This window comes from Anoplolepis gracilipes, chromosome 9 (genome assembly GCF_047496725.1).
Source record: "Anoplolepis gracilipes chromosome 9, ASM4749672v1, whole genome shotgun sequence".
NCBI lineage: Eukaryota > Metazoa > Arthropoda > Insecta > Hymenoptera > Formicidae > Anoplolepis > Anoplolepis gracilipes.
Window position 1 is genome coordinate 1,154,349 of NC_132978.1, and position 24,209 is coordinate 1,178,557.

Sequence of the window (24,209 nt, forward strand, 5' to 3'; positions counted from 1 at the left end):
ATGCATGGCCTACGGAGGCTATATAACAGAGAAACAAACATAAGCTTTGCTCTCGCCACTATCTAACGTTGCTATTGTTGCAAACAAACATGAAGATCGTTTTCGACTACCTACAGCATTCAAAATCCCAAGGGTTTATACAGGATTAAATATGTGATTTACAATAATACGATGCAATTCAATATATACAGCTTTGAAATCTATTGTATATTTAATAGATTTATTCATGCGGAAAATGATATTTCCAGTAAAGTTATGTAATTAATTTTGAATTTTATTATAACAATTTTTTATAATTTTCTATATTTTATTGTAACTATATATGTATAAATATTTTATAAAGAGATTTTCTTTGAAATATGGATTATTTTAAAAAGCAATATTATTATTACTTTCCGCAAAAATAAATAGAAATGACTTATGATATATATAATATGTTATTAATCAAAATAACTTTAAATATTTTACGACTGAATCTGTAAGAAATATCTGTAGGAAATATTTAAATAATATTACACAGCAAATAAAATTATAAATAGAAATCTATTCCATTTAATCGTAAATTATCAAAAAAAAAATATACAGCATTATATGTATATAAAATTATAGACAGAATTTGTTTCACATAATCTATTGTAAATTATATAATGATCTCAAACTTGTAACTGAATTCAATCTAGTAAAATATTTAATACCCTTTATTAAAGTCAATAAGGTATCCTTTTATTACATTGTCGTGTAACACAAACAAGTGTTTCACATATCTCTGTTTTACAAACGGTATTACTCATTGCAACATTTGCATGCGTTACTTGGACTCTTATTTAGCATTACTGCCGCGTTCACACAAACGCACGTACACAACGTAACGAACGTGTGTGTGAGTGTGCATCCGCTCGTGGGTGTGCCCTGTCCGTGTATTCGTGTCTAGGCGCGCGTGTGCCGTTTTACGCGTATAGGTGCGTGCCCGCGTTTCAAACGTGCGTGCGTGAACCGTGTACGCGAGTGCGTGTGCCGCGCGAGAAGGGCGAGGGTGTCTCGAGTAGGGGAAACTAAACGCGTGTCTTTGGTTTTGGTTTTAGTTTCGTGGCAGTCGCTGCCGACGCCGACGACGACGACTGGTACGATCACGATTACGATCACGATCACGATCACGACGACGACGACGACGACGACGCCGATCCTCTTGAGCGGTGCCGATCTCGCGATAGATACACGCGTGACGTGTCTTGTCAAACCGGCATCGTTCGTCGACAACCGAATCGACGTTGCGTGAAAGAGTGAAAATATGTCCTTCGATTCGCAGGTGTAGCTACAGATGCGACTGAAAGTCGACTAAATCCAAGAATATATCAGTGTCTCCAGTGTCGCCGACTGTATCCCTGCACGTATCTGAGGATTACCCTGGGAGATAAAGATTCATCTCTTTCTTCGGAATACCATGTGTTCTGTTTTCGAGACACTTGAATAAAATTTATACAGTTCTATGTAGTTGTGAATTTAAATCTCTCTCGCAATTATTGCTGGCCAGTGATACCAAAGGACCTATGAGAAACGCACTTTTCCACTCAAATACTCGATTATGTGCGTGTGAAGCTTTCACATCTAATAAAATAATATCTGTTCTGTTCAGATCTAATGAAATCCCTTGAAAAGATTAAAGTGTTGATTATTAGCTAACTCTAAACTTGAAGCACATATCGAAGAATTTTCTTTAAGCTCTTAATTTAAATATCATTTTTAATCTAATCAGTTTGAAAGACTTAATAATTACCGACGACAAAGAAGGGTACTTTACCTTTTACAAAGAAGTCATATCATTAAATCGAAATATTATCAACGAGATAAAATATATCAACACTCTCTAATAGCTCACTGTAATAGAGATACGTGATAGTGCCACCTGATCGAGTTTCTAAATTAAATTGCGTGACGCGCAAAAGAAGGACCACCTACCAAGAATAACATCAGGCGGGGAGAAGCGAGAGGAAACGGTGGCAAAAAGCGGCGCGTAAAAGGCACGCGCCCGAGACGCAGGATCAAAGTTGAAATTCCTCGAGAGGGCGGCGAAGAAGGAGGAAGCGCGGTGGTGACTTCGGGGGGAGTCAAAGCGGACGAAGAGGACGTCGACCAAGAACCGACAGCCGAGGCGAAAGTTTCGACTGAAAGAAACGAGCGTGTGGAAAGAAGAGGCGACACACACAGGCACACACACACGCACACACACACAAAGGCAGCGGAAAAAACGCAGCTTGGTTTTGTTAATCAGAAGATTTCGACGCGTCCGGCTTAATAACGAGCGAGAAGAAAAGAAAGGGCGTGCGTGAAAAGACTCGTCGAAGAATCCATGAATTGAGTATCGTTGGCGCCCGTACATTTTATAGAAAGATCCGACTGAATAGGGTTGTAACAAAGAATAAACGCCCATTCTTGAATAAATGAATAAATATCATTGAACTATTGTCGAATGCAGATATATTCGCAGGATTGGAAAGTTTAAGAAGCGACGAAAAAAATTAAATATTCTTCGTAAAAATTAAACATTTCAAAGATTGGAGGGATACAGAAAATACAGAAACTTTTGCTATTTTCATGTGAAAATAGTGATAACAGGAAAAGTAAAAGAGTTTATCTTTGTGAGATTTATTTGATCGTAGTAATCGTGTGGTGATTCTTCTAAACTAATTAGTTTTTATGAATAAAAATTAACTATTAATATCAAGTACGTAAAAAACAATTTATACGTGTTATATATATACATTGACAACGATCGGTTCAAAATCGATCGTGAAGACGTCGAGAATGCCACAACGACCTTTCAAATCGTTCGAGTGGTCGCGATCTATCGAAAAAGTAGCGCGATCGAAATTGTTCTGGAATCAATATTTACCTCGCGAGAAGGATTGCCGTTGAAACAATTGTGGGTTTATTTGAAAAAAAAAAAAAAAAAAAAAGAACAATACGATTGCAGCAATCGAAATCGAATGCTGCTCGTCGCGAGAAGAGAGTGGACCCGACGTATTGCGTGTAGTCATCGTGACATCTAAACTTCGATTCTCGATACAAGACGATATCGAGATGCGCTGCGCATTGGAATACGTATTTCTGACGAGCCTGCTGATGGTGCTAAAGACTCGAATGGGCGCAGCTGCAGAGGAGTCGGAATTTCAGAACAAAGGTACGAGTCAAAGCTCAAATTTCTTTATTCCAAAATACTAGCCGAAGAATTTTTAACAAAAATGTTATTATTATTTATTATTATTTTTTTATTATTTTTATTATTAAATTTGTTTGCTGGATATTATGCTTTCAAATATAAATGATATACGTTCAACTAAAATATGAACTAACGTTGTTCTTCCATAAAAGTCCAAGTCTATGTTTCAGTTGAACGTATTTAATATAAAAAAATATTAAAACATATTATTTTATTCGTTTTAAAATATTCTGTATATTTGCATCTAATTTCCATCGTTAACTTCCATCGGCAGACACCTAAGCCCTTGTTGCCCGAAACTGTCAGAAGATTGACATCTAATTAGCAGGTCAAATCCGTCAACAAGACTATTAACGCGGTACTCCTTGAAGTTCAACGTGCTCTCCAAGTTTACACTTAACTATGTTTAGTTTACATTTACACGCTGACCCATTAACTTTGTATCGTATATGTGGAAGTAAAGGTTCATTCAAATTTTCTTTTTGCGATATTAAAATGATTTTGAACTATATTTTGATATCTCACAATATTTTATCTTTTTGAAAGCGATATATAATGTCATCGATATAGAAATTGTTTACAATATTTTTCTAATATATTTATTATCGTAATGATTAGTATAATTGTCAATAATAATTAATAAGTTATATACATAATTTATGAATTAATAAAAAATAAATAAGAATTATCGCGAATTCTGAATTTATTATGTAACTCATGAAATGCCTTGACACTTTTGACATTCATCAACACCTACCGGAAGGATTTAAATAAACCCACAGGCCCGCATGCGACTTACTGACGTTTTAGCGTTCGTAAAATTCAATCAAGGCACCATTTGTGCAGCTCAATTTCCAGCGCATCACAAGCAGTGATGCGTCGTTTCCTGTTTATAACGTATCGTTGCAACACAGCAATATCTCAATTCGCGCAGAAGAGGAAACAGATAAAACTGATTGCACTCGTTATCGCGCTAGGAATACCATACGCGTAAATGTTTAATTAATCGTATTACGGAAGAATCTGGCAAGTGTAGTAATAGGCTATGCCACGACGGTAGACGGAGCAAAAATTGTAACAGCTGCTGAAATAGACGTCGCCAGTTTAATTTGGCGAGACTGCCGACGTTCACCGCTATGCCAGAATAATTACATTATTAATCTCAGAGTTGCCGACTCTCGGAAAATCGCTAAGACAGCCGTGAAAAAAAAGATATCACGCAAAACCCGGAAGAGAGTATCTCGGTCGTAAAACGTAACAAGCGGAATGAAATGTACATTTTACGGTCACGAAATATTTACGAACCTTTTTTGGTTAGTATTAGACAGTATTAGCATTCTTGTTAATGTAACTGTTTAATAATTATTATGATGCATACAAAAGTAGAATTATTTTGTAATTATTTCTTTTTTCCTTTCCTTTTTGAATAAGTATTTTAAAATGTTACTTTTCTCGGTTAATTATGACGTCGAGAGAAAAATTTGAATTACATTAAAATAATGCTGACTGCTGCTAAAACTGTCCTATTATAGCTCTCTCTTTCTTTCTAATTTAAAATTAAATATATCAATGCAGAAAAGAAAAATACCGAAATCGCAACGTGTTAAGCTAATGAGTGGCATAATGCAAGTAGGATCAAATCGATCGGAGAGCAAACGCGCGATATTCGCGATATTCGCGATATAATAACAACAACGTGCCACATTCTGCCACGTGCAAAACGGTTGATCGAAATAGGAAGCGCCATAAGCGTACATCGGTGAGTGGATATATTTTTGTCGACGGTCCCTTGCGCGCGGACTGTGCGAGTGCAGGAACTCGGATAATCCCGCGTTTGCGACGAAAGAATTTGCACGATTTATTTTCAGCAGAAAAGAAGCCTTCGAAACTCGGCTCCGTCACTAAACTTCATTATTCATACGAAACTAAAATAATCATCAGGAATTAACGCTGCCAGAAAATATAGAAAAGAGATGCTTCTCGTTATAAAAGCAGCAAGAAATATGTATGTAATTTTATCGATATGCATTGAGAGATCAGTTAAATATATACAGATATATGCGACAAAGAAACCGCGCATTCATAAAGCTTCCATTATAAAGCTTTGATAACTTTATAATATTGATCGTTTGCTTGTTTACAAATGACTGTACAGAAGATGATAAAATCTTGCCATTTATCATCGCGCTCATGTAGGTATCACAAGAGCTTTTACATGTTTGTCTAACAGTAAAAGTCATGCGGAACGGCCCATTGCGAAAGCAATACTTTCTGCGAAATGAAAACACATAAACCATTGCAGCATGCTTTTCGCGCTCGGGAGATCACCCTCGGTATCGTTGCATCGTACATCTCAACGACTCCCTCGACATATGCTAATCTGATGCACAGTTCAATTTACATTTTGCCTATAAAATATGTATAATACAAGCGACTTTTTTGTATTAAAAAAAAAAATCAATGTACGAAAAATTGCGAAATTTTTTCCTCTATGAAACATAATGTTAGAATATTTTGAAATATTAAAATAAATTGTTGATATATATATATATATATATATATAGAATATTTAATAATTAACTAAACTTAAAATTTAGTAATTAATTAAATGATAATGTATACATATGTATGAATTAATATTTAAATAAAAAATAAACAAATTGTAGTAGAGCGCTTTAATAATTTTACGAAATATTAGTCGTAAATTACATTTTTATCCCTACAGGTATGTGTACTTTTAATTACTACGTACACATTGTCGTTTACAAATGTCAGAAATGATAAAGTAGAATAAGACAATAGGTCTCATTAAATGGAAACAAGAGTATGTTAATTTATTCCAGAGCTTTATAATAATTGTGCATTGTTCTCAATATCTAATTGAAAGCGAAATTAGTTACTAGTTGTAGTTAGATCGCATTACACACATATTTTGCATCTGATAAATTATTATATAATATAATTTAATGTTTAGATAATCGCATGCGTTTGATCTTTGATTCGATTCTTAATCGCTGATTCATGAAACAAAACCTAAATTTTAATTAATTGCTGCGCATTTGACCTTTTTTGTCCAACTGTTACTGATGAGAAACTCGTTGTTGTGTGATGCATGTCAGCAGCGAACGAGTATGATTGATTATATGAAAATTATATGAAAAATAGAGACAATATACACAGACACACATTATACCTATACATTACTTAAATAATTAATGGCTTGAATCTGTTATGTGTTTTAATATGTAATTGTCGAAATAATTTAAAATTAATAGTGAGTAAAACAGATTATTATGGCGGTAATACTCGTAATTTATGACTAAGAGAGTATAAACATAAAAAAATAAAAACATAATTAGATACATAAGACTATAATTACTCCTGAAAAAGATTGATACAATCGTAATCTATTATTTCTTGTCATTTAAGTGATAATCATGAAATATTGCGCTGCTAATATTTAAACTTGAGATAGTCAAGGGTCGAAAGACAAAATAGCGAGGTGGAATGTAGAGAAAGGGTTGCCCTTTGAAAACAAGACGGAACAAGAACAGGTTTGCCTAACGTAACGAGGAAACCACAGAGTGTGTGGGTCAGAGCATTGGTGAAATTATCATACAAAGTGGTCAAAGGTATCCCCGCCTACCCTTCCCTTCCAACCCTTGGGATGACCCTTGGGATAAACAGCTCACAGGGAGGTCGAAACTAACAGAAGGTGCTCGACCGAGAATCGACGTAATCGTCGGGTTGCGTGTAGCTCGTTATTTCGAAACATCCGAATAATTTAGATAGATGGCCACATGGCCTTCTTAAATAATTACCGGGTTAAGATATATTATCTATCTCTTAAACAAGAATTCCTGTAATCACTTTTGTAACTCTTTATTGAAACTCGATAAATCATGTCTTTAAATTGGTCGTTGCTATCATTAATTATGTTCATCTCGAATGAAACTTTCGTCTTAGCATGCATTCAAGTTTATTGTCTAATATAATGTAATTTATCATACATTTAATACTATAACTTTCAATTGTATGTAATTAAAGAAATATTAATATATTATTATTATTATTCTTTAAGTAGTAATTTACAAAATAATTCTTTTGTATGCAATTTTGTTCAAATTAAAGAAACAAAAACATTTCTATTCAAATGTTCATATGTATGTAAAAATCATTCACAGATCTTACAGCTTTTCACGATGAGTTTTTATTGAGTTTTTCGAGAACGTGCTTCTTTTGTTAGTGTATAGTTTATATCAGCGTATGATAAACACGACCGCGAATCGTTCTGTCAACGATAGATGTGCGATCAAGTGAAAGGAAGGGTAGAGAAAGAGGCCAGGCTTGCACGGAAATAGACGTGCGCGACCGGAAACACGATTTCCCAACGAACGCACGATACAAAAATAGCAGAGGGAGTTGTCCCTGCTCGACCGGCTATTATTTACATAACTACGCGATACGCGTACGCGAGCGACTTTTTTCAACTGCTCCAGATCAACTCTTCTGAAAAAAGAAGACCTCTACTCTCTCTCTCTCTCTCTTTCTCCTTGCATAAGAAAACAAGAGGAACACGCCAAGCGATTCATTTAGGACTTCTATACAAACTGTATTCACGTTTTTGTTCCATGAAAGACAGGTGGATGCAGTTAAAAACAAGTTTATCCTTCTTATATGCTCTTACATTTTTAATTTGAAATAAAAGATATATATACTATCCAACGAAAAGAGGAAAAAGGGAGAAGGTCAACATTTTATATCTCAGAAGAGCAATAATTATGAAATATAATAAATCTTAAAGCTCAGTCTCATCATGATATATGCGTTTGTAGATTTCAATATATGACTTAATATATCTGTCAAATAAAGAGAATGGTAGGCAAAATGTATCTTTAAAAATTTTCGTGATCACATTAACGTATCATGCTTTATTTCTTATATGGGAAAATGTATAAAATCATTTATAACTAATTTATTATATATATATATATATTTCCTTTTTTTAATTTTTTTAAGTTAATTTAATGTATGTATATAATGTAATATAAATTAAAAGTTTCGAAATTCTGCGCGCCACTGCGTACGCGAAGAGAATGCTCAACTACCAACGTAAAACAGGACGCTTAGCCGCATCCCTCTCATCAGGTCCTTAAAGGCTCAGTGAGGGCGATGAAACATGTAGCAGCGTACTAATGAAGCGGTTCTTCGCGAACAGCACTGTCATCGTTATGCTCGCGTGGCCACGTGCATGATATTGTGCACGAGAAGAATGCATTCAAGCAAGGATGCGCTTTACTAAATTCAGGCTAATTTTATGCGGATAAATAACAATATAAAAAATCTAAAATATATAATTATCTTTTTTAGAATGTAGGCTCGTATAACTATAGATAAAAATGTTTTTCATATATATATTCTAAGTATTGTTACATACTGAAAATGTGTCGCGACATAGATCCATTGAATTCTATCGAAAGCAAACACTTAATAAAATGATCGATGAGAGATGTCTCGATGTGTGTGTGTGTTCACAATGAACGAGTTATCAATGAAATACCGGGATGTGCATTAACAGAACACAGTGACTCGCGCACGTGCGTCCGGCCGGCTGGCCTGTGTTATATCGCTTCTATTTTCTGCACTGTTACTTCGTAACGAGATGTGACGAATCTAAGTTTAAATCGCGTGCTCTACGAACATATAAAATCATGGACAATACACCGAATCAATGCTCGTTGCAATTATAAGCTGGCAGAGTTACATGACGAGGGAAACATTTAATTATTTTCGCCAAGAGTGCGAGAAATCCGAAGATAACAAGCAAAGACATTCTCAACACGCATTTATATTTTAATTTTGCATTTTAATTTTTAACTTTTAATTTTTAAAATTGCGTCGAGTTATATCAAAATACATATTTGTAATTGAATATTATACAATTTCAAAACTAAAAAATTAAATTTAATGTGAAATATTCATATGTATTTATTGAATAAAATAAAATAAAATAACATAAAATAGAATGAAATATATTATTGTTTTTTTTATTTATTGAATATTGATATGTACTTATTAAATAAAATATTCATATGTTTATATTATTACTTTTATCTCTATTTAATATACTTCATGATTGTAACTATATATTTTGTGTATAATTATCTTTTAAATGAATGTGCTCTTAACATTATAAACTAGAATATTTCGAAACAATGTTAGAATGTTATTTTTCCTTGGTCTTGGATTGCTAACATTTAAACGATAAATTTGCTGATTTATGTATTTTTCTGCCAGTCGTTTGTGGGCGGCATCGCAAAGGTATGTTCGTATATATATATGGAAATGATTTATATTTCGATTTTTAACTAGGTTGGTGTGTGCGGTGATTATTTATTGGTCATAATTTCAAACGGGAGAGAGAGTATTTTCAAATTATATCTCATATTTTCGTGAATAATTTCTTGAATTTCGTGAATTATCCTTTCACAGAGAATCAGTATCAACTATTAAAATTATTAATGAGTTAAATATATAATGGTTTAATTATGTAGACGCATGTACTTTAAAATAGGTAATTTTTATTTTTTTCAGCACCGGTAAGATTAGTCTGGGCGACCGAAGGAGACAATGTAGAGTTGCCATGTGACATTACACCGCCGACACCGGAGGATTCGGTTAATATGGTTCTCTGGTTCAAGGACAACATCGGTATACCACTTTATAGGCAAGTATTCTTGCGCTTTAAAAATAATCCCGATCTGATACTATTTTTACGTAGCACTGTTACCATAAAGCTAGAACGACCTAACTGAATTTAAAACTGCAGAAAATGCCATCAACTTAACAAACAATTATTAAATTAGCGGAAAAATAGCGGTCTATAGAATCTTTATATCTACTTTCACGATAAATTTATATGCAGATCAGAAGGTGCATTTTTTTTTAAATGCAGTGGAAGCAAATTTTTTTTCTTGACAGCGCGCGTGGTATGTGCTTACTTCGAGCTTAAAAATGTTCTTCCTGTCGTAGTACTTCCTGCTTTCTGGGAATTTGCAAAAACTGATTCACATGATGGTGGGTTTTGGCCGAAAGTCGGGTCGCCGGATGTTAGCTAGGCCCGCGTTATTGGGAGATGAGATGCCATTGTTCTGAAGCCGCATCTCGAAATATCTCGGCATGAGTCTGAGCCCGAGCGTGAACTTTCGCGTTTATGGATGCCACCAACGCGCCGCCTTGCTCGTGACATATAAATATCACGAGCTCATTAACGATCAATTTAATTTAATTTATATTCTGATGCTAAACCTCATTTTAGAAGAAGAAAAAATATAATTAGACAATAAAATTAAATGAGTATATAGTAATTTTACATAAAAAGAACTAACTATTGATTTATCTTATTTAAAAAATTATTAAAATTAATGAAATTAAAATTTTCTTATATGCATATATGTTCTGATGTATTGATATAAAAAATATTCTAATATTATAATCTTTAAATAAGAAAAAATCATAATAAACATAACTATTTTATGCAGATCAAAATGTATTTGACTTTTATAAAGCAATTTAGAAATTATTACTTTTTTTGTCATGTTATATCAAATTTATCCGAAAATTTATCACGTGGATAATTATACAAACAAATGCGTTGCGCATTGGTGCGTGTATGCAAGGAAGAGAGTTCAAGTTGGATTAGGTTAGATCAGGTATATAAATAATTCATGTCATTGTATAAATAATTCAACCAAATTTTCGATCGAAAGCGTGGGATGATGGAATTTCATAACACTAGTCAAACTTCAGGAATAGCAGTCGATCGAATACCCTTTTCGACTAATATAAGCATTAAACGGAGCGCGTTTATTTACAATAACGATTCCTAGAATCGTAAAACAAGATGTTTCCTCTAATCATCACCATTCGCTAGTAAAAAATAAATAGCTCCATCTAAAAATTGCACATATATGTTTGAAAGAATTTTTATTACAAAGATCTGCTTTTCAGAATCTTTATACTTTTTTTACTCGCTAAAAAATGGAAGCGTGATGTATATTATTAAATAAATATTTAAATTGAGTGTCACAAATATTTAAATTGATTGAATATATAATTAACTATATGACGAAATGAAATATATAATTAGAACTTTTTCATTAAAAGTACGTTTCACTTCACTAAGGAAACTTTATGATCTTCGAATTTCTCGAGACAACAAGAGAAAATATGAGCAAAAAGTGCAACAAAAACGCATCGCGCAATATGTGGGCGATGGAAGGAATTGTCAAAGAATGGTTAGGTTATCAAAAACATGACGATTAGGTTCACAAAAGAACAAAAGAGGAGCTTTGGATAATATCAAAGAATCTTCATATAAGAAAATATAGCAAGCAAAATAGATCGTAGAATGTCAAAGGGAAACGCGAACAAGTCGTGAGGCTGCAACATAAAACAGATTCTCATTGCTTGCGTCTTCTATTAATAAAACATTTCTCACAGATCTTCCTGCAAACTCACATTTCCGATAGTTATTGTAAGAGATAGTCGTAGGATGACAGAAAAAATGAAAATATACAATACTTTCTCAGCTGAAAACAGTTCGCGTTGCAACGCTTCAAATCTTGGCAATTTTACATTACTATTTATTACTACGATGTACATTATTATGATATATAAAATAAATAAAAAAAAAAAAAAAACTTTTCAATTAAAATTACTTGTTGTAAATGGTAGAGTATTATTTTAAATCTTTTCAATAATTTTATGACAAACTGGACTCACGATTAAATTAAAACACAACTTGATTGTTAGGCTTCTGGTCGCTTTGTGCATTTTACATCTCAGAATTCTTCGTAGCGGGAGGACTTTTTTTCACACGTTCAAAGAAACGTCACACATTTTTGCTCCGACGGATAGAAGATGCCTCTGTTCAATTTCACGGCACATGACCCGAGTCGGGCAGGACGGAATTTTCCGACCTCTGTTACTTTCGAGTTGACTTTGACGGCGTAGTTGGCAACGATCGTCGTCAACCGCATATCAGCGGCGAATCACACGACGCACGGTACACAGCTCTTTGACGATCTCTCTATTTTCTGTTATCGTCCGTTTTTCCGTCGCATGCCGAAACCATTTCCTGTTCCTGCCGTTACGTAACGCTTAGTTCGCTAAAGCTACTGGAATCTAAATTCGCGGGCAGTGAAGTCTGCCAACTGTCTTTTTTTCTGCCGCAAATAGACGCGCGATGCACGCGAGTTTAGTCACCGTGAGTCGCCAATTGGCGAAAGTGCGATGTTTACCGACTTTTGGTACCGGAAATTGTAAACATCGCGATGGAAATTTAGCGAGACTTCCTCTTGGCCAATCTAATAGCATCTTGACGTGAAAACGACGATTTTTGCATAACAGTAATAAAGCGTATTTTTCTTCCGAAAATAATAAAAATAAATAAAAATAATAAAAAGAAATTTTAAATTCTTTTCATTAACATGACGTGAGAAATAACACATTTCAATATTTTAATGAAATAATCTAAAATGGATTATGTATAAAATAAATACATAAATTGTATTTTTAAAAATAATTGGGCGAAATTTAATTAAATTATTTATAATTATTTATATTATAATATTATGATAGTTTAATTTTGATAAATCTATATTTTTTTCTGTAGCCTGGATGCGAGAAATGGTAGTTTAACCGACGCCGTTCACTGGGCAGTCAGCGATGATCTCGGAAGACGATCGTACTTCCAAGTCGGTGACGGTCATCGAGCGAGATTGAAAGTCACCAAGGTGACGTTGAAAGATCAAGGGATTTTCAGGTGCAGAGTAGATTTCGTAGACTCTCCGACACGAAATTTTCGTGTGAACTTGACTCTAGTTGGTAACTATCATATTTCAAAGAGTGTGACATCAAGACACAAGAGTGTAACATCATTATACCGTCACATATTTGATCTTTTTCAGAACAACCAAGCAAACCTGTGATATACGACGCTCAAGGACGAGAAGTGACAGGAGTAGGAGGTCCTTTTTTGGAAGGTTACAGCCTTGCTCTGACTTGTCAAGTATCTGGAGGTATAATAAAACTCGCAATCTTATTCAGCTAAATTTTATCATCGATATATACATCAATATATTCTTTGATATATATCTTATAATATTCCTTTATTAATATCTATAATTTTGTCACATATTATTATACTTATAATTAGCCATTATCGTACAAATCTGAAGAATTGCAAGCAAATTTACAAAAAAGCTATATTCATAATTGTTTTACAGGTAGACCTAAGCCCTCAGTAACTTGGTGGAAGGACGGCGAGCTGCTGGATGGCGTGGTAGATACTGTACCTATCGGCTCGCTGAGTAGATTTACAGTGAACGATTTGTTTGTCGACAAAGTTACCAAGTCACTATGGGGAGCGAAGCTCGAATGCAGAGCTCAATCAGGACCAATGGGAAAACCTATCGTTCGCGAGGTGTCTCTCGACATATATCGTAAGTCTTGTATTTTAATTAATACGCGTAGCGAAATTACGTTCGGAATATTTGGAGAAATTAAAGTTGATTTTAACTAATTTTGAAAAACTAAAGAATATAGTTCGGGAATTATATTCTCAAGTTGGTTTCAAGTCTCAGCAATGATTACGAACTCGTAAATCTTTCGACGATCATATCCCATCGAGCTCTTCTTCCGACGCTTTCTTGACTTATTCAACGTTCGAGCGACGATGAAATGCAAAAGGGCGGCATTTCGAAGAAGCGAATCATAAATGCTGCGTTAACGTGACATCTGCTTAAAATAAAATCGAAGAAACAGTATTCAAGGCCGTTCCCTCGATTCTAAGCACGTGCTAAAAAGCGGACTTAAATAGTGTGTGTTAAAGGGCACTCTTGGCACGTTTTATTCGATCGACATGTCGTGCTTCCGTTTTCTTTCTCTCTTTCCTTTCTCTCTCCACCTTGTTCTCGTATTTATTTTTAAATCAAACTAAACAGGAAGACGATCGTGCTTTGCACTTACGAAAGGCATAAAGCAAACACTTGTTGTAATTCTCGAAAGGGTTGAAATCAAATATAAATGTCAAGTTTATATTTTAAGTTATTGTCTAAAAAGAACAATTATTGATTTTTAATTTAAAGGAAATATATATTAAATATTTATTGTAACTTTGATCGTTCGACGATGAAATTGAAAAATATATTAAATATCTGAAATAATTATACTTGAGAATTATAGCATACATATTTAACTTTTTGATTTATTTAAAGTTTCTTAATTCTATTACACATATAAGTTTTTTCTCGTTTTTTTTCTTTAGAAAAAGGCAGAGAAGGAAGAAAAATTTGAGAAAATAATTAACAAATTATTTATTATATGTCGCCTTTTTCAATCAAATAGTTTTATCATATTATCCAGTTTCTTTTTCTAATTCTCTCTCATTTTAAATTCTCTCCTACATCTAAATGTTGGTGTCGAAAAAATTTAAACACAGTAGCAAGTGACACGCGGCGGAAGCGAGATGAATTCCAACGATTTCACGCGGGTCTCCTTAACTCCTTTGACGGTCGTATTTCGCAGAATTGTCGTCTAAAAGTAAAAATACGCGGGCGGGGTTTAGGCGGGCATCTGGCCCTCTTTCGGTCCTCGTTATTTTTGTGGCACAGGGCCGACAACGAGGTTCTCGGTTCGGTGTATAATTTTTTGCATCTAACACCATCATCATCCTTCGTCTACATCCGTAGATGTAAATTTTTGACGACAAAGTGTCTATCTTTGTTAGACTATATTTTGTTTTAGATTAAGAATTTAAAGCTTTAATTAGGCGAAAAGACAGTAGAAAATATTGCGGCAAAAGTACCGAAAAATTTAGTATATTCGCTTAGGTGATTTAATATTCTATTGTTAAGGCTGTTGCTTTCTGTATTTTAGTGAAACCTGCGATCGTGAAAATCGTTCTGAGCGAAGATCAGATTTTTGCTGGTCGTCCGATTGCCGCTAGATGCGAAACTTGGGGTAGCTCTCCAGCGGCCAGAATCATTTGGAGGCTGGGGGAACAAGTGATGGGCGATCCCAATGTATCCACCACGCAGAGAAGTAATTCTACAGTGAGCAAGTTGGCTTTGGTCCTCAATAAGGATGACGATGGCAAGGAATTGATTTGTCGAGCCGAAAATCCAAGGTTTCCTGGAGGAGTGCTCGAAGAAGTCAAAACACTTCGCATCTTTTGTGCGTTCTCAGTTTTGCAACTCTTTTATGTTAAAAAAAAATGAATAACATGTCAAATTTGAGATAATAAGATGTGTTAATGTATCTAAACATATATAATTTTGATTTTTTGTTCTTAAAGAATAAAATTTCTCATATTCTTCTTGTATATTTTTACTTACGAGATTTCTCAATTTCTTAAATTAAATCGTTTTAAGAATTTTCAAATAATTTTTAATTTAGATGATTAAAGAGTCTTGAAAAATATTTTCTTAGTCTTTCTCTTTAAGTTCTTTGCCCGAAATGGTCAACACAACAGTTGCGAAACCAAATACTATAACACATAATGACGCAATTCCTCGAATTACAAACAGATGCTCCAGTAGTCGTCGCTCGTTTGGCCACTGGCTACGTCTTGGACACTTTGAGGGAGGGTGACGATCTCAAGTTAGTCTGCGACGTTCATAGCAACCCGCCACCGACGCGAGTAATTTGGTATCACGATGTGAGTAGAAATAGAGGGAAAAAAAAGGGAAAGAAGGGAAAGAGTCTCGTTATTCGGCATGATTCATTGCTATTCGGATTCTTGTGTTCCTATCCGCAGAATCGGCGACTAGAGCACGATGTGAGCGCGGGAATTTTGCTGGCTTCAAACTCCTTGACCCTTCGGGTGCTTGCGCTCGCACACGTCGGCGATTATTCCTGCGCGGCCACGAACGTTGTGGGAGAAACTCACAGTCCGCCGCTTTTTATTCATATGAAATGTGAGCAGTCATTTTTATTTATCAGCACATTACTTGAGAATCACTCGTGTCAAAATAAACTATTATTACATCTCGAGGAACAATGTGTTTAATAAATTTAATAAAAATACATAATATAAATTAATCTTGTACGTTATGTGTTAAGATTTCTTAATTTAATTATTCTTGGAAGTTTGATAAAAATTTGGTCTTTTATTAATTAAAATGCCATAACAAATTTTTAAAATATGCTAAAAGGAAATGCTAGAAGGAATTTATAAATAAAAAATAATTAGCATCTCTACATTTCTCTAGAATAAATACGAATTTCATATCTCTTTTTCGTACTGTGACTTTTCTTCTATTTTTCAATAATTTCAAACATTCGATAGATGCACCGAGATGCAGAGAAGGTAACGAAAGAAGAGAGATCACCGTCGCTCTACACAAGACAATATCGCTCACGTGCGAAGTGGAAGCGCTGCCTGACGATCACGTGCGATTTTCATGGACCTACAACGGCACTATCGGCGACGTTTTACCTATGTCGAACTTGGGAGTCGAGAATAAAGGTCTCAAGAGTGTGTTGGAATATACACTTGGCGCCGATACCGATTACGGCACCCTGGCTTGCTGGGCGAGTAACAGCATCGGACGGCAAAGAGCACCTTGTATATTCAACATCGTACCTGCTAGTAAGTTGCTTATTTATTATTTTGTATATTTTCTTAATTCTTTTTTTTTTTTTTTTTTTGCATATTTCATAATGGAGAAATCTCTAAAGAAATAAAATATAAAATATTTGTATGTAAATGCGTAATTCCTTTTAAATATTGAATTTGTATTCATGTTCTTTATGTCGATTTTTTATCACTATCAGAACCACCGCAATCACCGCTGGACTGTACGTTGTACAACGAGAGTAGCTCGCTAGAAGTTAATTGTATCCCGGGATCGGACGGCGGATCGCCGCAGCACTTTTTGTTAGAAGTTCGAGGCTCTTACAGAAATTCCGGCATTGGCCAAATTGGCCCCCATACTCTTCAAACGCCTCAGAGTGATCAGGGGATGGTCGGGGAATCGCCACCTATTTATCAAGATATGAATCCGACCCCCAACTTCCAGCTTCACGACCTTGAACCGGGATATGATTACACGGTGTACATTTACGCGATCAACGGACGTGGCAGAAGCGAACCCGCTCTTCTAGAAAATGTCAGAGTCGCGGAATCTATCGGCGGAAAGATGGAGAGAAGTGGGATTTTTCTAGAGGATTTAAAGAAGGCGCTGCCGCAAGCCAGCTCCGAAAACATGATCATCGCTATTGCACTGACAGGTACAGGTAAAATCAATGTTTTTGGATTTTTTTAAATTCAGCCTTATATACTAGTTTTACACACATAATCATTTTGTAAAAATCCAACTTTAGTTTGATACGAATAAACTTAAATTTTTCGAAAATTATTCACATACGATTTTTAATTTATGATTATTATATTAAATTTAAGTATTTTATTATTATATTAAATTACTTTTTTTTGTATACGTTAATGTACTAGAAAAATTATTTTTAAAAGCAAAAATTTTGGAGACATATTTTATAACATTTATAAATTTTGGATTTTATATTTTTATTTAAATTCTTTTTTCCATTCTAATACGACTTAAAATTTATAATTCAACTTTGAATTATAAAGGCGCGGCAGCATTGATCCTCATCGGCATCGGAATGATTATCGGTCTGGCAATCTGCAGAAAGAGATCAAACACTACCATCATCGAAGGTCCAGACGATTTCACCACGCCGACTTATATTCCGGCCCACAGACTCGAGCCCAGAATCAGATACTCTAATGAGAACAGGCGCTCTCAAAGGACAAGTCTCTATGTCGAAGAAAACCGAAAAGGTATTATAAACGATGATTTATTTACGATTATAGGCTGTTAATTCTAGAATAATTGTTTAATTATTTAATCTTTCTTTCAGAACCGGATTTACTTAATCGAGTCGAGCTTGACTTACGAGATTGATTCATCTGATTTTGTACAGCTAGAAATAATCGAGACATAAAGTGCAATGTAAAGTAGTATTCCATACATAAAATTCACTGCTTCGCATAAATTGATATGTTCTACTTATGTAATTAGTGTAATATAATTAAACTATAGACATGACGGTTGTTAGCTATAACGAGTAACTATAATATTAGCCATATAAATCGTTCGACTCGAAAAATTAACGCTTCAGCAACGCGTGTTATTTTTTACGATTAAATCGAAGAAGTTGTTGATTTTCATGCAAATGGAGGCATTACGAAACATTCTATTAGTTATTTATATTCAATTTCCGCGACACGCTTGACCGTGCGATACAAGGAAGTTGGCGGCTAAAATTTGTACTTTAAATTGTATAGAGTTCTAGAGTTAAAATAGCGTTTGTAAAATGTACAGTTATTTTTACAATATAGAATGTGCTAAGGCATCAGAGATTCTGTATACTTTTAAGTATTAGTATATTAATATGTCGACCTTTAAAAACGTGATCTTGTGTACCTTTTTCTCGTCATATAACGGACTGCTTCGAAAAACGTATGCCAGTTTTAAATAGTTTAAAAATTTTTGTAAAATTTAAATAATTTAGGGATTTTTATAAATTTTAATCGCAATACAAAATTTGAATTTACGTATCTAAATAAACAATAAGCAAATATACATTTCTAACGTTATGCTTTATTGCTATGATCAATTACTTACATATCGAATATTTTCTTTTTTTAAAGCAGTCCATAGTTTATAGTTCATAAATTATTGTATAATCTTTTATCAGCGTAGTTTACGCTATTCCATACCATTATTGTAAATACTCACATATTGATTAATATACACACAATTAAAGAAAAATAAAACCGCTATTGTATTATTAATGATTAATATAATCATATTAAGAAAACTATATAACATGAATTTTCTTTATCTTTATTCCTCTTTTAATAGCGTATCTAGTATATAAAAATTGATATTTAATTTATGTATATATATATATATATTTTTCTTTTTTCTTTTAAATGATTTCCCGACAATTAGTAATGATAATTGTTTTATAAATAGTATTTACGTATTATTGTGTTTTATGCAACAAAGCATCGAAATTACTGATGTTGAAGTCATTAATTGCTAGCAATTTGTCGATTATTAATAATAATAAAGCTGCTCGGAGCAGCTACTGATTTAATTATCCATTTTACAAACATATTTGGCGTATAACTCATGATGTATATTTGTCAAATATAATACTCTACAATACTATAATAAATAAGTGAACCGGCATTTGAAGCATCGCAATGTAATTTAAATGAATCACAAGCTCAATCATAAATGCTTAAATTTTTTATTTTCGCAATATGTAAGTATATATGTTAAATTTCTAACATCAAAAAAAAGCATTTCATCCAATTTTTAAGTAAGCATGACATAACAAACAAATTAGTTCTAATCTTAAGAATGTCTTCAATCCATTATAAACAATTGATGTATGTAGAAAAATATAAAAAAAAAATATTAAATTACTTTTTTCCTGTATATCTTTTGAAAGCCAAAACGTGATCTACGTTATCAGCTATCAGTATAACAACTGATACATGTCTCATATAGTCATACGTTTGAAAGCGCCACATGTAATATAAGAAGCAAACCTATCCATTCACATTTATCTTTATCATACATTAATTACAAAACTTAATCAAATTTATTTCTTTGATAATCATTAATCATAGATATTGAAAATGAGATATTTTATTCTTATTTTGCTATTTTTTTTTCGATTTTTTTTTTTATAATGGCAGTTATATATATGTATGTATATATAAATTTATGTAAAATTGTCTTTATGGTTATTTTATATTGTAATGTTGTAAAACCAATTCAGAGGATATGATTTTATGTATTAAGGTCATGTAGGCATACATATTGGAACGGATATCAACTATGCATATCGTTTTATATTCGTGAGAACGAACGCTTTTCCGTGAACAATCCATTAATGAAAACTTCATCAACGTCGGAATAATTATCTCGCTGCACATGACAGCTGTCCCATTTCCGTAAATTGCCTAGTAGTAGGTTGTGATTTAGAGCTATGAATTAAATATCGTGAGACACATAAAGAGTTATATTATAATCCGCGAGCGAGTTATAATCTTTCACAAAACGCATCATTACAAAAATACTTTTGTTCGCGTGTCAGTCATGTAAGTTATATCAGCCAATTGAATTATCTCAATTCTCTTGCGACACCATTAAAATAATTATATGTTTAATATGCAACGCTTGTAGCTATATCACCGATCTACGAGTGTAATATCACGAGATACTCGAATTAATGTTGCAATGGTCGGATACAAAAAAATTCGTAATAAAATACGTAATAAATTATTTAACAAATTTTTGGAAATATTGCTCTTATAGAATGCACATGATAAGCTATTAATTTACACAGAATTAAACAAGAAAAAGTAGTATTAAAAATAAAAAATTGTATGCAAAAATACAATAAGTAAAACTAATTGAATGAAAAATATCTTTTATTAATATTTAAATTAAAATGTACAGAGATATATATTTTCGCTGCTATTCGGAAAATCGTTAGATTATCATCGCGTTTATATGATACACTTAGTGCAATCGACGATACGGGGAAACGAGTCGCGCGGCTATAATGAAGATGCAACCGACGTGCACCATACGCTAGATGCAATTGCGCATTACGCAGCGCAAAGCGCGTTGGGAAACGCCGGGCCGAGCAGATAATTACGTTATACTTTGTACTGTATGTGCGCTCGGAACCGGCATTATCGTTATCGTCATGGGAGATGACGGCTGTGTACGTCGCGGATAATCCCTGTTATTTTCAGCAACGCCGAGGCAATTCGTCCGACATTATACCAAGTACTTGTAAAATTGAAATCCCTACGAGTTATCGTCGTTACTGCTGTCGTTAGAGGCACTTGGCGTTGCTGTATAATGAAGAACCAGGCTACAGTTATGCGTGTAAAAGAATGAATAAAAAATGCTCTTGGCTTTAATATGCGCGAAAGCAGAAATATAACCTGCTTTAGCTGATTTAGCGCGAGGGTTGAAACAAATGTTGAAAAATTAAAATGAGCAAATATAAGTAATCTTCATTCCTACATATATGTATAATAGATACAATAAGTATGATTATTTTATTCTATATTTGAAAATCGTATAGGGTGTATTATTTAAAAAATTTGAATTACATACCTATATCTAAAAGATTACAGTATAAAAATATACTGTTTTTCTCTCTCTCTCTCTCTCTCTCTCTCTCTCTCTCTCTTCTATGGTTAGAAAGAATAAATTATACACATTATATATTTTATCTTCAAATTATCATTATAGAAAATATAGAGAATCTTCAATATTCAAATACAATATTAAAATTTGTTTGAATATTAATTCTTGGTTAATTTTTTTAAATGATATTCATAGAAATCATATAATTCTACTTTGATCAAGAGATTTAAAATTTTTGTTTGATAAGCGAATTCATTTGATGCATGAGAGTAAGGCGAAAGAGAGACGCTTGAATAAAGTAAAAGTTTACGTAGCAATTTTATTTGAATAACCTGCCGAATATAAGGAGCCGAGGCGGATAAACCCGGCTTTGCGCGTCGGATGGATGGAATCGCACGCGGGTAACACGAATCGTTGGAAAATTCGACGGCAGGGAAAATAGTGGATTCTTGCTCGGTGCCACCCCCGTCCAACCACCTTCTTCTTTCTCACGGCCCGCGAAAAGATTGAACAAGACTGCTGAATTGCGCCGAATGTCTGGACCGGGAGCGGAGCGCCGCGGGGATTCGCAAATTCACCGTGAAATCTTCCGCAAACGGAAGTAAGGTAACTCATTTCCGTTTCATCGAGACTTTCTGTAGTATTAAAAGAGCTCGGCTGGGAGGAGAAAAGGACGTGGGATCAAGCTAGAAAAAGCGGTCCAAGATGGAGCGAATAGAACGACGGATTAATTAACGTAACGTAATTACTGTGCACATTGTGCGCGTCGCGACGCTTCGAAGCCGCAGATGAAAGGGTTAAAAAACTTTAATCCTTTTCATCTCTGGGATCTTAATGTTATGAGAACATTCTTCTTCGTTCTTCATTTGCAAATGTACCTTTGAGCGTATTTCTCCAGTTATTATTTCAATTTATTTCGGACGTTTAAATTATTTACGATCAATTCTTGCAATCATTTCGTCGAGCTATAAGATTGATACATCTATTAATATAAAAAAAATCTCCGATAACGTTTAGTCGCAAAGAAATAATTCATGAAATATCTATCTATATCTTTTTTTCCAAACAAAAAGTGTTTCTGGATTAAAAGGGTTGATGAAGGAACATAGGCTGGTTAGAGCTTTTTTTTTTCTAGCTAGATGTATAAATCATCGGTCAAACGACTGTGATCGCTTACGAATTATTTCTTAGTGGTTGATAGCTTTGATCGATGGATTAGGTTTGGATTGAATGATATATGATCGATAGTCGATGTAAGAAAAGAGATGCTTTTATGGCCATAGAAAGGCTGTTGCTCGATATTAACCCTTTCATGTTACACTCATGTTACCTCTTATATTTCAAGAACAGTATTCGATCAGAGTTATGTACTACTATTAGAAAATATAGTATAGTTTGTAAAAAATAATGTTAATAAATTAATTTTGAAAATTTGTTAACGAATAATTTATCTCAATGCTTAGTCCATCGCGCTCTCTCTTCTACAAAAAGCAAAATAATTTTTTTATAAACTCAAATCTCATTTAAGATTATTTTTTAATTATTGCGCATGTAAACTGTCATATTTTTTAATATATAGGATGTCCGGTAATTACCGTCCCGCCTTTCTATATTGGGGCGATTATTACCGGACACCCTGTATAATATAACTTAAAATATATGAATTTCAAGCTTCTATCCTTCAACGATCAAGGAATTTTCTCGGACGTAAGTTTTAACTGTACGGGTGTGTCGGGTTTGCAATCATGAAAGTCGTCATGAAGGTAGAAAATAAAAGATACAGGCGGTGCAGAAGATCGTGTACAAGAATCGATGGCTGGTCTTGTATACAGAGTGATCCTTGTATTCGGTAACCGAATCGAGGAATGCGAGTGCAAGAGCTGAGGTGCTTGAATTAAGCCGCCATTCCGGGTCGACCGATTTGTCGAACGAAACAGGGGAGGCTGCGAGAACCCTGAGCTTTTCTCTCTTTCTCTCTTTCTCAGACTTGCAGTCCCCGATGAGCTTTATCGAGTGGACCTTTCTCACTTTTTAAACCCAGGCGGATTTCCGTTCAAATGCACCGAAGAAAAGAAGATTTACCGAGGCGATCCGGAACCGGCTCGGCGGCGGCAACGACAACGGTCGGTGGCGCGGCGGCCTCTTCTTTCAGGGATTACGAAGTTGACTTTCGCCGCTCAGTGGCGGTTGTATATAAAACCCACTTCGTGTTGGAAGAAGGGATTATTGATTGAAATAGGTCACCTCCATCGGTGGCCTCCGCCTCCTCAATTCCGTCTTTCCATTTGTACTCGTGGAAAGATCGTTGTCGTTGACCTCTTTTAGAATTCGATGACTTTTGAGCTTTCTACATTTGATGGAATTTTTACTATATTAGCCATATATAATGCATTAGCGCGTAGTAGATGAAAAAGCAACAGCAACATACAAAATGATATTATTGTTGTTGTAATTTCTGATATCGAATAGTTATTTTTTATAACACATTTATGTTTTAAACCGGGGAAAAATCTTTTTTTGTCTGCGAGCGAGATACTACACAGATTTATCACATCTGATCAAAATTTATAGTGTCACAGCATTAGACTACACTCTCTCCAAATAAACGATTCGCAAATTTTTCTTCCTGGGAATCTTCATATGCTTCTTTCTCTCTGGTAGCAACAGAAAAGGAAAGATCTACGAGGTGCAATCTTATCTAGCACCAATAAATTTAATTC

General features: G+C 34.1%; 2 protein-coding genes across 4 annotated transcripts in view; one reads left to right on the plus strand and one right to left on the minus strand.

Moving 5' to 3' along the window:
* Positions 1-24,209, minus strand: part of LOC140669361 (uncharacterized) — a 162,436-nt gene that overhangs the window by 13,657 nt on the left and 124,570 nt on the right. The window lies entirely within an intron of this gene.
* Side (motor axon guidance molcule sidestep) lies at positions 1,080-19,080 on the plus strand. Of its 2 annotated transcripts, none has more exons than XM_072899117.1 (12): positions 1,080-3,178; positions 9,812-9,944; positions 12,894-13,105; positions 13,189-13,299; positions 13,507-13,722; positions 15,158-15,454; positions 15,808-15,938; positions 16,038-16,197; positions 16,569-16,871; positions 17,057-17,518; positions 17,874-18,083; positions 18,164-19,080. In XM_072899117.1, the coding sequence occupies exons 1-12, from the start codon at positions 3,079-3,081 to the stop codon at positions 18,205-18,207; spliced, it is 2,379 nt and encodes a 792-aa protein (XP_072755218.1). In that variant the 5' UTR covers positions 1,080-3,078; the 3' UTR covers positions 18,208-19,080. The 2 variants fall into 2 exon arrangements, with proteins under 2 accessions (XP_072755218.1, XP_072755219.1); XM_072899118.1 differs by having other exon boundaries at positions 17,057-17,512.